General features: G+C 30.8%; 1 protein-coding gene across 1 annotated transcript; it reads left to right on the top strand.

Moving 5' to 3' along the window:
- The first annotated feature begins 213 nt into the window (after positions 1-213).
- LOC111677187 (DNA replication licensing factor Mcm3) lies at positions 214-3,044 on the top strand. The gene is made up of 2 exons (XM_023438276.2): positions 214-791; positions 848-3,044. The coding sequence occupies exons 1-2, from the start codon at positions 448-450 to the stop codon at positions 2,994-2,996; spliced, it is 2,493 nt and encodes an 830-aa protein (XP_023294044.2). The 5' UTR covers positions 214-447; the 3' UTR covers positions 2,997-3,044.
- The last annotated feature ends 9,803 nt before the right edge of the window (positions 3,045-12,847 follow it).

A 12,847-nucleotide genomic window follows, 5' to 3' on the forward strand; every position in this document is an offset into this window, starting at 1 on the left:
TTAAAATTTACAACTTTTGACTTTTTTCTACTATTTTCGAGTTTTCGACTTTTTACGACCTTTTCCGCCTTTTCGACTCTTATTTACAAATTCGACTTTTCGACCTTTTTTCATAGACGAAAGTCAAGTTATCGACTTTTTTGGAACAAAATAGTCGACTTCGTCTTTTCGACAAAAAGTCGATATATAGAACCCTAATCAACTCTAATACCAACTGCAACCAACTTCATTATATTTATGTTTCCCGCCAAGCGGACTGTTGTTTGCATTGTGCAAAAAATATTGTGTTTTTAGGAATTTTGTTGTGTGTCGAGTATTTCTTGCAAACGAATTGCAATTATTATAATACGCTTGAAGCGTTAACTACTCTGGCAGATACATACTGTTAAGTTTTAAAATATATATTTTTTTAAAGTGGTTGAAAAGTGCTAAGAGATATCCCCTCCAATGGCAGATGCTGAACAATACATCAAAGACATACAGAGAGAGTATGTTGATTTCTTGGACGATGAAGAGGATCAGGGTATTTATTCGGGTCATGTTAAGGATATGATAGCAGAAAAGAGTAGACGTCTCATTGTTAACATTAATGACTTGAAGCGTAAAAATCCCCAACGTGCTTTGGGATTGCTGGGCAACGCATCCGATGAACAACTGGCATTTGGAAGGGCTCTTAAGGAATATGTATCTACAGTTGATCCATCATATGCTAAACAACATGAAGACTTTTTCGTGGGATTTGAGGGATGTTTTGGCAATCGCCATGTGACGCCACGTTCTCTCACCTCCATGTAAGTAAAAAAAAATTGAAAAGATAAAATGTTTACTGATACAATTTTGTTTTCAGATATTTAGGCAATATGGTTTGTGTAGAAGGTATTGTTACTAAAGTGTCTCTTATTCATCCCAAAATTGTTCGTTCGGTACATTTTTGCCCAGCTACGCGTAAAGTAATGGAACGGAAATATACTGATTTGACTTCATTTGAAGCTGTCCCATCGAGTGCAGCCTATCCCACAAAAGATGAAGATGGTAATTTATTAGAAACCGAGTTCGGCTTATCCGTATATAAAGATCATCAGTCTTTGACTATACAAGAAATGCCGGAAAAGGCGCCAGCTGGACAGTTACCACGTTCAGTGGATATAGTATGTGATGACGATCTGGTCGATCGCTGTAAGCCAGGTGATCGTGTACAGATCGTGGGTAATTATCGTTGCATGCCAGGCAAACAAGGCGGATATACTTCTGGCACGTTTCGCACAGTTCTATTGGCGAACAACATTTCACTGTTGAGTAAGGAAAGCAATATGGACATCAGTCGCGAAGATATTATCTTGTGCAAGAAACTTGCCAAAAACAATGATATATTCGAATTGCTTTCAAAGAGCTTGGCACCGTCAATACATGGTCATGCTTTTGTAAAACAAGCCATTCTTTGCCTTCTTTTAGGAGGTGTAGAGAAACTTCTTCCGAATGGCACACGTTTGCGTGGTGATATAAATGTTTTGCTTATTGGCGATCCTAGTGTTGCAAAGTCTCAACTTTTGCGTTACGTATTGAATACCGCACCTCGTGCAATTCCAACTACCGGCCGTGGATCTAGTGGTGTTGGTCTTACTGCAGCCGTGACTACAGATCAGGAAACCGGAGAACGACGCTTAGAGGCTGGTGCTATGGTATTAGCTGATCGTGGTGTTGTGTGCATTGATGAATTTGATAAAATGAGTGACATTGATAGAACAGCTATTCACGAGGTGATGGAACAAGGCCGCGTTACAATTTCAAAAGCTGGAATTCATGCATCATTAAATGCACGTTGTTCTGTGTTAGCTGCAGCAAATCCAGTTTATGGTCGCTATGATCAATACAAAACTCCTATGGAGAATATTGGCCTTCAAGATTCTTTGCTGTCACGTTTTGATTTGCTTTTTGTAATGTTGGATGTCATTGACAGCGATATTGACCAAATGATATCTGATCATGTAGTTCGCATGCACCGCTACCGTAATCCCAAAGAAGCTGACGGAGAACCACTCTCAATGGGAAGTTCTTATGCAGATTCGCTATCTTTCTCATCGAATAGCGAGGAAAAGAAAGAAACAGAGGTTTATGAAAAGTACGACGCTTTACTTCATGGCAAATCACGCAAACGACATGAAAAAATTCTTTCTGTGGAATTCATGAGAAAGTACATTCATATTGCAAAATGCATGAAACCCAAACTAAGCGAACAGGCCTGCGAAGCCATATCGAATGAATATTCACGTCTGCGATCGCAGGAAAGTGTACAGAATGATGTTGCTCGCACTCAGCCTGTTACAGCTCGTACATTGGAAACTTTAATTCGTTTGGCCACGGCACATGCCAGAGCTCGCATGTCCAAGACTGTCACTGTTGATGACGCTCAAGCCGCTATAGAATTAGTACAATTTGCATACTTCAAAAAGGTTTTGGAAAAAGAAAAGGGTCAAAAACGCCGTAGAGATGGTGGTTCTTCAGATGAAGAAGCAGTTACCGAAGAAAATAACACTCAGAAATCACCATCACGTCGTAGCAAACGTACTCGTACAGAGGTTAGTCAAGATACTACTAATATGGGAGGAGAGAGCGATGATGAAATTGAGACTCCACAGCCTGATGCAGGCGATTTAACACGTCGAGATACTCGAAGATCGTTACCCGCAAGAAAACCGTCGACTTCCAATGTCACGTCTCAATCGGAATCACAAACCTCACTAGACACATCATCTGTTGGTGCTGCCCCTTCTGCACCGGCCTCAATATCTGATACCCGTCTAGGAATATTCAAAAATAATCTTCACCGTTTATTCCGAGAAGCCAGAGAACAGAGCTTGTCTTTGGCTCGCATTACTACTGCTATTAATGAGAATAATGCAGAACAGTTCACTGACGGCGAAATAGAAGCAGCCGTTAATCGCATGACAGATGACAACCAAATAATGGTAGCCGATGGAATTGTTTTCTTAATCTAAAGCACTTATTAAACCATTATTACCATATACATATAATAATTTTCAAAATTTCACGTTATTTGTTACTTTTTTCCAAGAAGATATGCAATTTCGCATTTTTATACATTGAATAAAAAATAAAAAATAAAAAAAAAAAATTAAATGTATCTGTATTATAGCACATTATAGGTCCGACATTGGACTAAGTGTTCTTCGGATTTTTTGTAGTATACATAATCCTATCAACCTAATCTAAATTCAACCTCATTCCGTGACTTTAGTTGCATCGGGTCTGCAATGCTAAACAAAATCAAGAGCAACGGCTAATGCAAAATTGTTTTGTTTTTATAAAAAAAAGAAAAATATAATATGAAGACTTTTTGAAAAAAAAGGTATGAATGTTCGGGCATGGCTGACCATATGATACCCTACACCAGAGTGTATGTTAAAAATGTGATTTTATTCAATTTGTTTTTAATCTTAAATATTTTTACTTCCCCACATGAAAATTTTTAGAGCACTCGGAATTGTAACCAAAGTTGTGTGCTTTAATTATGTTACTTATAATTTGATTTCCCAACAGAAAATTTATAGCTTCCCTTCAAACATTTAGAAGACAAAACTATTGCGCATCACCCCAGACGCCACGTCAGAAACACTTCTGGACGATTGTCAGACGAGAACGCACATTTTACAAAAACAAAATACATTGATTTCGAATTTTCGTCTTCTAGAAATACACTTTTAAGTTACTTCCGGATGATAGAAGAGTGCATCCATTTTGCTTAAACAAAAAAACATGACTGTTGAACTTTTTTCATCTGTAAGTATACGTTTTAGTGACTTCTGTATGAGAGTTGGATGAGAACACACATTTTGCAATAACAAAATACATTGTTTCCTAATTTGTATCTTGATTTGTATGTTTATGTCACTTCTGGAAGACAGTTTGAAGAGTGTTCACATTAATGTTGTTTTTTATTCATCTGGAAGTGTGGATTTTAGTCACTTCTGGACGATTGTCAGACGAGAGCACACATTTTACAAAAACAAAATACATTGATTTTTAGTTTTCGCCGTCTGAAAGTATAGTTTTAGGTTACTTCCGGATGAAAGTAAGAAGAGTACAAAAACAAAAAAATATAAATACTCCACTTTTTAGCGTGAACGCGAAAAAATAAATAAAGCAGAAATTTTGCTAAGTTCAGTGATGTTTTGTGTTTTGTCCATTCATGTTTAGTTTTAATTATTCATTGTTAAACTTAAATGTGTTATTGAATTTAAAGTTCATAGAAAAATAGTGTAATTAATATGTGAATCTTAAGTAATAAAAAACAATATGACAGTGTTGTGTTAAAAGTCAACTGTTAATAAACATTTAATAAGTTTTTGTTAATTGGCGAAGTTTATTAAATATACCAAAAAGTAATTATCTTCAAGGATTATATAAATTAAATTAAAAAGTAAGTTGTCATATTTTACATTAAAATACTATTTTAGGAATAAGTTAACAACTCTAAACGGCTTCCATTTCCAATATTTTTAAACGAAGTCTAATATCTTAATTGGTTTAGGAGTTATAAGCATTTAAAGACTTTTCAAGTTGTACGTTTCGTCTTTCATTTGATGAACATTGCATTTTTAACCTATTTAGATTTATTTGAGTTACATCTTATATTTCAATATTTTTTAAACTATTAGCGCGTTTAGGTCCTGTTTCTAGATTACGTATGATCACTTTGAGCTAAAATTTTATTTGTATTTCATTATCGTAACAAAAATAAAATACATTAAAATTTTTACTTAAAGTATTCAAACGCTATCTGGAATCATTATATTGAAATTAATACTACTGTTTTATACATAAATTATTTTTTGACTTGGGTCACTCGACACGAAATTGCCCATATAAGATATTTAATATTGAAATCAGATATTTTTAAACCCACCTTTTTTAAATAAATACAATTTTATTAACTTTCATATAGCTTTGGATTTAATTATTCTAATTATAGGTACTTTTTTAGTTATTAACACCAGGTCTTTCTATGACCTATCATATGATACTAATATTCTTAATATTGAGCATGCCGTTCCCAAGATATTAAACCTAAGTATATAGTTTTTGAACGTGTATAACTCCTTAATTAGAAGAGAGCAAAATAGTATTGCAGTATTAGTGTTAGTGACTGTAAATAATTTTAAAAATAATCCATGGCTCGTAATTTCCAATCATTATAGATGGTTCCAAGTTATTTAAAAAATGTTCATGGAAGGCAATGTTTTTATTGATTAAAAACAATAAATTAATTAATTAAATTTTAATTATTTTATTTTTTAGAAAGTAGTAGCTAATATTGTACCCCCTATTAAAATACTTCTAACCGAATTAAAATATAAAAAAGGGATCTGGTAAGTTATATATGTCTTATTTCATCACGCGGTTCCATTAAAAATGTCGATTATTTGCAGAAAATGTAAAAAATGGATCTGACAGTTTAAATTTTAAATTGGACATAAGAGAATCCTATTTTATTGCTTCCTAAAGTATAAGAGGTAATTTCAATAAATACAAAAGTATGTATATTCAATATTAATTATAACATTATTTTTATTTATTTTGTTGAAGGATTAATGCGTTCCAAAATATAACTTTTACAATTTGAAGGATTGATCATAAAATTTATGAAGAATTACAAAAATATTTTAGAGTCCAACGTTTTACAATTTTTGGAAGTATACCAGTCAGCAGTTGGAATATTAATACAGATTTCCTAAAAATTATCTTATTATAAGGTAATTATTCTTAATTTTTGATACATATGTACATTAGACAGACTCACTCTGTATGGAAAGCAAAAACGTGTTTTTGTTACCCCTCTCAAAATGTTCCTTGCTTTGTTTTAGATGATTCCCAAAATATTTTAAATCTAGGGATGACCGTTCGTGAGCTGGACCAAATTAAAAAAGGTATTTTGGAATTATTTTTTTTTAATTTTTGTTTTTTTTTTTGAAACAAAATATCCAATACGGGGTATCGTTTAAAAGGTATTTTAATGTCGCGTCCAATGATGTATTAATCATAAATACCGTTTGCTTATAATTGTTATATTCCAAAATATTTAAAATTGTTAGGTTTTTCACTAAGAAAAATAAAATGTATGCACAATTTTGCTAATTTTGCGCACCACTAGACTTGGCTTCAAAAAACCTTTCAACTGATAACACATATTATATATGTATATTGTTTAAGAAATACTGTATAATTTAAAACAAAATAACTAAAAAGGGACTTTTTTGCAACCGGTTCAGCTCACGAACGGCCATCGAGAGACTAGAAATATTTTGGGAACCATTATAAAACATAACAAAGATTTTTTGAAGCTGGGTTAAAATATTTAATTGAACATGAAGAATCGTGTTCCCATACGATATTTTCTTTAAAACTGTCCAGCTCACGAATGGACAACACTTAACCGAAAATATTTTGGGTAACATCATATTACATAAGAGCGAATATTATGAGGGGGTAACTCAAGCACCATTTTTTTGGGAGTCGGTCTAATGCACATATATTACTTCTTTTGTTAAATCAATTATTTTTTCTACTATTTTAATTATTTCAATAAAAACTATAAAATTTCATTTTATTTAGATTTATTTTTATAGATTTTATTTTGGTAAGTATATAAATAGAAGAAGAGAAAACTCATCTTCTGGAAGACGAGAATACTCATCTTCTAGAAGAAGAGAAAACTCATCTTCTAAAAGACGAGAATACTCTTCTTCTAGAAGAAGAGAAAATTCATCTTCTAGAAGATAAGATAGGAACACTTCTAGATGCTACTAAGTAGTCACTTCAAGAAGTGACTTCCTAGTTACATCTAGAAGAGTCTTTGGCAATACCTTACTTCCAAGAGTCATCTAGAAGTTTCTTCTGCGGGTCTTTCAGAAGTATCTTCCACGTTACTCTTAGACGTTCCCCAGCTCGGCATCAGTTCTTCCCGACTGGTGACAAGAATTCTTATACTTCCGCAACATCGCTGGCGAGCTTTTAGCACGTTTGGAAGTTTCACACGGGTAACTTCCGCAATAGAAAATGTTTGTAGGGTTACTACATTGATATTGTGTTGCTTATTTTGTATTCGAAAGTGCTTACAAACTTACACACACTCTGGCTTACTTTACACAGGGTATGGCCGCTTGAAAATGACACACTAACTGATATACTTGGTTTGCGATATTATGTGTAGATTATACTTTTTTATAATATACTTGTGTGTTGAAAAGTAGCTTTTCCTACATTCTTACCGATATACCTAGTAAGTAAAATTGTTTCTACAGCACCTTCCTAGCTCGAACACAAGTATATCAAAATGTATCTACAATAACTTTCTAGTTAAAATACATGTGTATTAAGAAGTATCTAAATATGTACGTTTTTTTTAAATGCTATCCAAATACATGTATCTACAAATTCATTCATACGTAAAAGGCCATTCCAATCATTACTATAGCATGATCCTTATTTTAAGCAACAAATTTTGCTTAAAATTCATCTAAACATTGAAAAAATGTTGATCCAAAAAACATTTTTCGATAAATGAAAAATTTTTTTTTGATTAAATTACAGCACACTTGATTTGTTTATATTTTAATTTTCTGTTCTCATATACAATGTTAATCACAAGTATATTAAGATGTAATGCAAAAAAAATTTATTAAAAATTTAAACTTCATATCCAGATTTTATATACAAGTAAATCAAATTATAAGTAGCACAAAGTAAAGCACACAACATTGGTTACAATTCCGAGTACTCTGAAAATTTTCTGTGGGGTTACTTATATATAAAATCTGGATATGAAGTTTAAATTTTTAATAATTTTTTTTTCATTACATCTTAATATACTTCTGATTAACATTGTATATGAGAACAGAAAAATTAAAATATATGTATAAAGTGGTGTAGAATATAAAAAGTATAATCTACACACAATATCGCTTACCCAACAGAAAATTTATAGCTTACTACATTGATATTGTGTTGCTTATTTTGTATTCGAAAGTGCTTACAAACTTACACACACTCTGGCTTACTTTATATACGGTATGGCCGCTTGAAAATGACACACTAACTGATATACTTGGTTTGCGATATTATGTGTAGATTATACTTTTTATACCCTACACCTACATATTAAGAGGTAAGCAAACAAAATTATTAAAAATTTAAACTTCATATCCAGATTTTATATACAAGTAAATCAAATTATAAGTAGCACAAAGTAAGGCATACAACATTGGTTACAATTCCGAGTACTCTGAAAATTTTCTGTGGGGTAGTGTGTCATTTTAAAGTGCTATACCCTGTGTAAAGTAAGCCAGAGTGTGTGAAAGTTTGTAAGCACTTTCGAATACAAAATATATTTATTTTCTGTGGGGTTATTTATTAATATATTTATTCAAATAGATTATGAAGAGTCTTGTATGCGCTCGTGTAAGTACTTGCTAATCTTATAGTTAGATGTACCAATACTTCATAACAATAACCTTCTGTACTGTACTTGGAGTCCAAGTACACATAAAAGAACAGTTGACGATACTCTTACTTGCATTTGTGTTGATGTTATATTTATATTAACCATTTTTACCTTAGGGACATTGGTACCGCATATCTACTTAACCGGACATTCTTCTCATTAATTTTTAAATTTTGCTTCGAAAAATGTAAGGAGCAAACCAGTGGGTCCTTTGATAAATCTTCCTCTTGAACATTACATGCTTTCATATTATAACAAATACAAACTTTTAATGGGACAATGTTCTTAAAATTTAACAATCTATATTAAAACACATGGATTTTCCCCAATGTATCTTTAGCCACTCTTTGCGCATATACGGTGTAGGAATTCTAAAAAAATTGATGTTCTTTGCTTTGGAATTGTACTCTCGCAGTCCGGAAAAAGGCAGCTCATTGCGACTAAAATATTTTGCTATTAAAATTTTTAAAATAAAAATATTTGTTTTTGGTTTGAAACAAGATTTGAAGTATGTATAAGCAAAAGTGGGATTGCTATTCAAGAATATGGTAGCTTTATTTTCCTAATAAATTTCAAATCTCGTTTATTGTCAAATGATTAATCATACTGACATAACGGAAAATTGGCACTACCTTCTATTACATATACCATGTTTACAACAGAAAAACTCTGTTTTTAATACAAACAAGTAGGAAAGTATAGTCGGGCATGGCCGACCATACACCATGAATATATTTTTAAAATTTTTACTTCTTAATTTTATTTATAAAGAAACTTTTATGTTGAATATTACCATAATTCCAAAATATTTAAGCAATTTATTGATAGAAATAACTAAAATTTCTAAATGAGGCTTTATATAGGTCAAATATGGGGCGATCCTCGGTAAATTTGGGAAAAGGATATATTTCTAAATAACAGTTAGTTTTGTTGAGTTTCATTGCGATACAAATGGTTACAAGTCAATTTTAGTCGTTTAAGACATTTTTTGAAGGGGGGGTTTGTATGGGGGCTAGGGTCTTGAACAGCTGACTATTTTTTTAACTATAGTTTATATAGAAAAATAAAATTAGTTGTCAAAGTTTGTTTTGAAAATTGTTAACAATGTTTATGTCGCCATTTTTAAATTGTGTTTTGCTATTTGTTAAAACTTGTGAAAAGTTGATAAAATGAATTGAAAGTGGTTTTAAAGTAGTTTAAAAGTGTTATAAATTGTATAATATATAATAATATAATTAAATCCTTAATATTTTCAACTTAAAAGTAATATGTTATATTTATGTTCACTTTGTTGTTAAAGGAAATTTTCTTAAATTTTATTTTGACACATTCTTGGATTGTTCCAAAAACAAAATATATGTGTTTGTTGTAGATGTTGTTGTACAACAAGAGATGTCGCTACCAAAGTAAATTAATAAAGTAGCGACATCTCTTGTTGTACAACAACATCTACAACAAACACATGTATTTTGTTTTTGGAATAATCCAGCAATGTGTCAAAATAAAATTTAAGAAAATTTCTTTTAACAACAAAGTGAACAAAACCTAAATATAAAATATTACTTTTAAGTTGAAAATATTAAGGATTTAATTATATTATTATATATTATAAAATTTTAAACTACTTTAAAACCACTTTTAATTCATTTTTTCAACTTTTCACAAATTTTAACAAATAGCAAAACACAATTTAAAAATGGCGACATAAACAATGTTAACAATTTTCAAAACAAACTTTGACAACTAATATTATTTTTCTATAGAAACTATAGTTAAAAAAAATAGTCAGCTCTTCAAGTGATGCTACTTTATTAATTTACTTTGGTCGCTACTTTATTAATTTACTTTGTATCTGACAAAGTATAACAAGTAGTCCGACTCTCATATACAGGAAATTACTCTCTCACATCTACGAGTGTCGTGTGAATTCGACTCTCTTGCGAGAAATTTAAACTTATCAAAACCCTCAGATGTTTAACTTACTTTTTTGGCCACTTTTAAGGATTGTACGCGAAATTACGGTTGTGCATAAAAAATCTGTAATTTTTTAAAATAATTTTATCTCACTCTTCATACAAAATTTTGTTTAATTTTCCTAAACTGGAAAAAAATATTTTTTTCTAATTATTGACATTTCATTTTTGTTGTTGTTGAATTTTAATTTTCAAACGGAGTTTCAATTTTTGGTATTGAAAATTCGAACAAATTTAAAATTGTAACTCTTTTATAAAACTCTGTGTGTTTGGAATGCACCAATACATATATATTTTTGTTACTAACACATATGTAGAGTTATCTACTTTTTCACTCCCTACAAACATTTTCTATTGCGGAAGTTACCCGTGTGAAACTTCCAAACGTGCTTAAAGCTCGCCAGCGATGTTGTGGAAGTATAAGAATTCTTGTCACCAGTCGGGAACAACTGATGCCGAGCTGGGAAACGCCTAAGAGTAACGTGGAAGATACTTCTGGAAGACCCACAGAAGAAACTTGTGGATGACTCTTGGAAGTAAGGTATTGCCAAAGACTCTTCTAGATGTAACTAGAAAGTCACTTCTTGAAGTGACTACTTAGTATCATCTAGAAGTGTTCCTATCTTATCTTCTAGAAGATGAGTTTTCTCTTCTTCTAGAAGATTAGTTTTCTCTTCTTCTATTTGTATACTCAACAAAATAAAATCTATAAAAATAAATCGAAATAAAATGAAATTTTATAGTTTTTATTGAAATAATTAAAATTAAAATAGTAGAAAAAATAATTGATTTAACAAAAAATGTAATATATGTACATTAGACCTACTCACAAAAAATGGTGCTTGAGTTACCCCCCTCATAATATTCGCACTTATGTAATATGATGTTACCCAAAATATTTTCGGTTAAGTGTTGTCCATTCGTGTGCTGGACAGTTTTAAAGAAAATATCGTATGGGAACACGATTCATGTTAAATAAAATATTTTAACCCAGCTTAAAAAAATCTTTGTTATGTTTTATAATGGTTCCCAAAATATTTCTAGTCTCTCGATGGCCGTTCGTGAGCTGAACCGGTTACAAAAAAGTCCCTTTTTAGTTATTTTGTTTTAAATTATACAGTATTTCTTAAACAATATACATATATAGTATGTGTTATCAGTTGAAAGGTTTTTTGAAGCCAAGTCTAGTGGTGGGCAAAATTTGAAAAATTGTGCATACATATATTTTGGAATATGACAATTATAAGCAGACGGTTATTTATGATTAATACATCATTGGACGCGGCTTTAAAATATCTTTTAAACGATACCCCGTATTGGATATTTTGTTTCAAAACAAACAAAAATTAAAAAAAAATAATTCCAAAATACCTTTTTTTAATTTGGTCCAGCTCACGAACGGTCATCCCTAGATTTAAATATTTTGGGAATCATCATAAAACAAAACAAGGAACATTTTGAGAGGGGTAACAAAAACACGTTTTTGCTTTCCATACAGAGTGAGTCGGTCTAATGTACATATGTATCAAAAATTAAGAATAATTACCTTATAATAAGATAATTTTCAGGAAATCTGTATTAATATTCCAACTGCTGACTGGTATACTTCCAAAAATTGTAAAACGTTGGACTCTAAAATATTTTTGTAATTCTTCATAAATTTTATGATCAATCCATCAAATTGTAAGAGTTATATTTTGGAACGCATTAATCCTTCAACAAAATAAATAAAAATAATGTTATAATTAATATTGAATATACATACTTTTGTATTTATTGAAATTACCTCTTATACTTTAGGAAGCAATAAAATATGATTATCTTATGTCCAATACATTTACCACCAAAGTTTAAACTGTCAAATCCATTTTTTACATTTTCTGCAAAATAATCGACATTTTTAATGGAACCGCGTGATGAAATAAGACATATATAACATACCAGATCCCTTTTTTATATTTTAATTCGGTTAGAAGTATTTTAATAGGGGGTACAATATTAGCTACTACTTTCTAAAAAAATAAAATAATTAAAATTTAATTAATTAATTTATTGTTTTTAATCAATAAAAACATTGCCTTCCATGAACATTTTTTAAATAATTTGGAACCATCTATAATGATTGGAAATTACGAGCCATGGATTATTTTTAAAATTATTTACAGTCACTAACACTAATACTGCAATACTATTTTGCTCTCTTCTAATTAAGGAGTTATACACGTTCAAAAACTATATACTTAGGTTTAATATCTTGGGAACGGCATGCTCAATATTAAGAATATTAGTATCATATGATAAGTCATAGAAAGACCTGGTGTTAATAACTAAAAAAGTACCTATAATTAGAATAATT

Source organism: Lucilia cuprina, chromosome 4, assembly GCF_022045245.1.
Source record: "Lucilia cuprina isolate Lc7/37 chromosome 4, ASM2204524v1, whole genome shotgun sequence".
Classification (NCBI taxonomy): Eukaryota; Metazoa; Arthropoda; class Insecta; order Diptera; family Calliphoridae; genus Lucilia; species Lucilia cuprina.

Excerpts from the sequence above, each read along its gene's own strand:
- LOC111677187 (XM_023438276.2), top strand. The coding sequence starts at position 448 with ATGGCAGATGCTGAACAATACATCAAAGACATACAGAGAGAGTATGTT. Across the intron at positions 792-847 it reads CCACGTTCTCTCACCTCCAT|ATATTTAGGCAATATGGTTT; the intron begins GTAAGTAAAAAA and ends TTTTGTTTTCAG.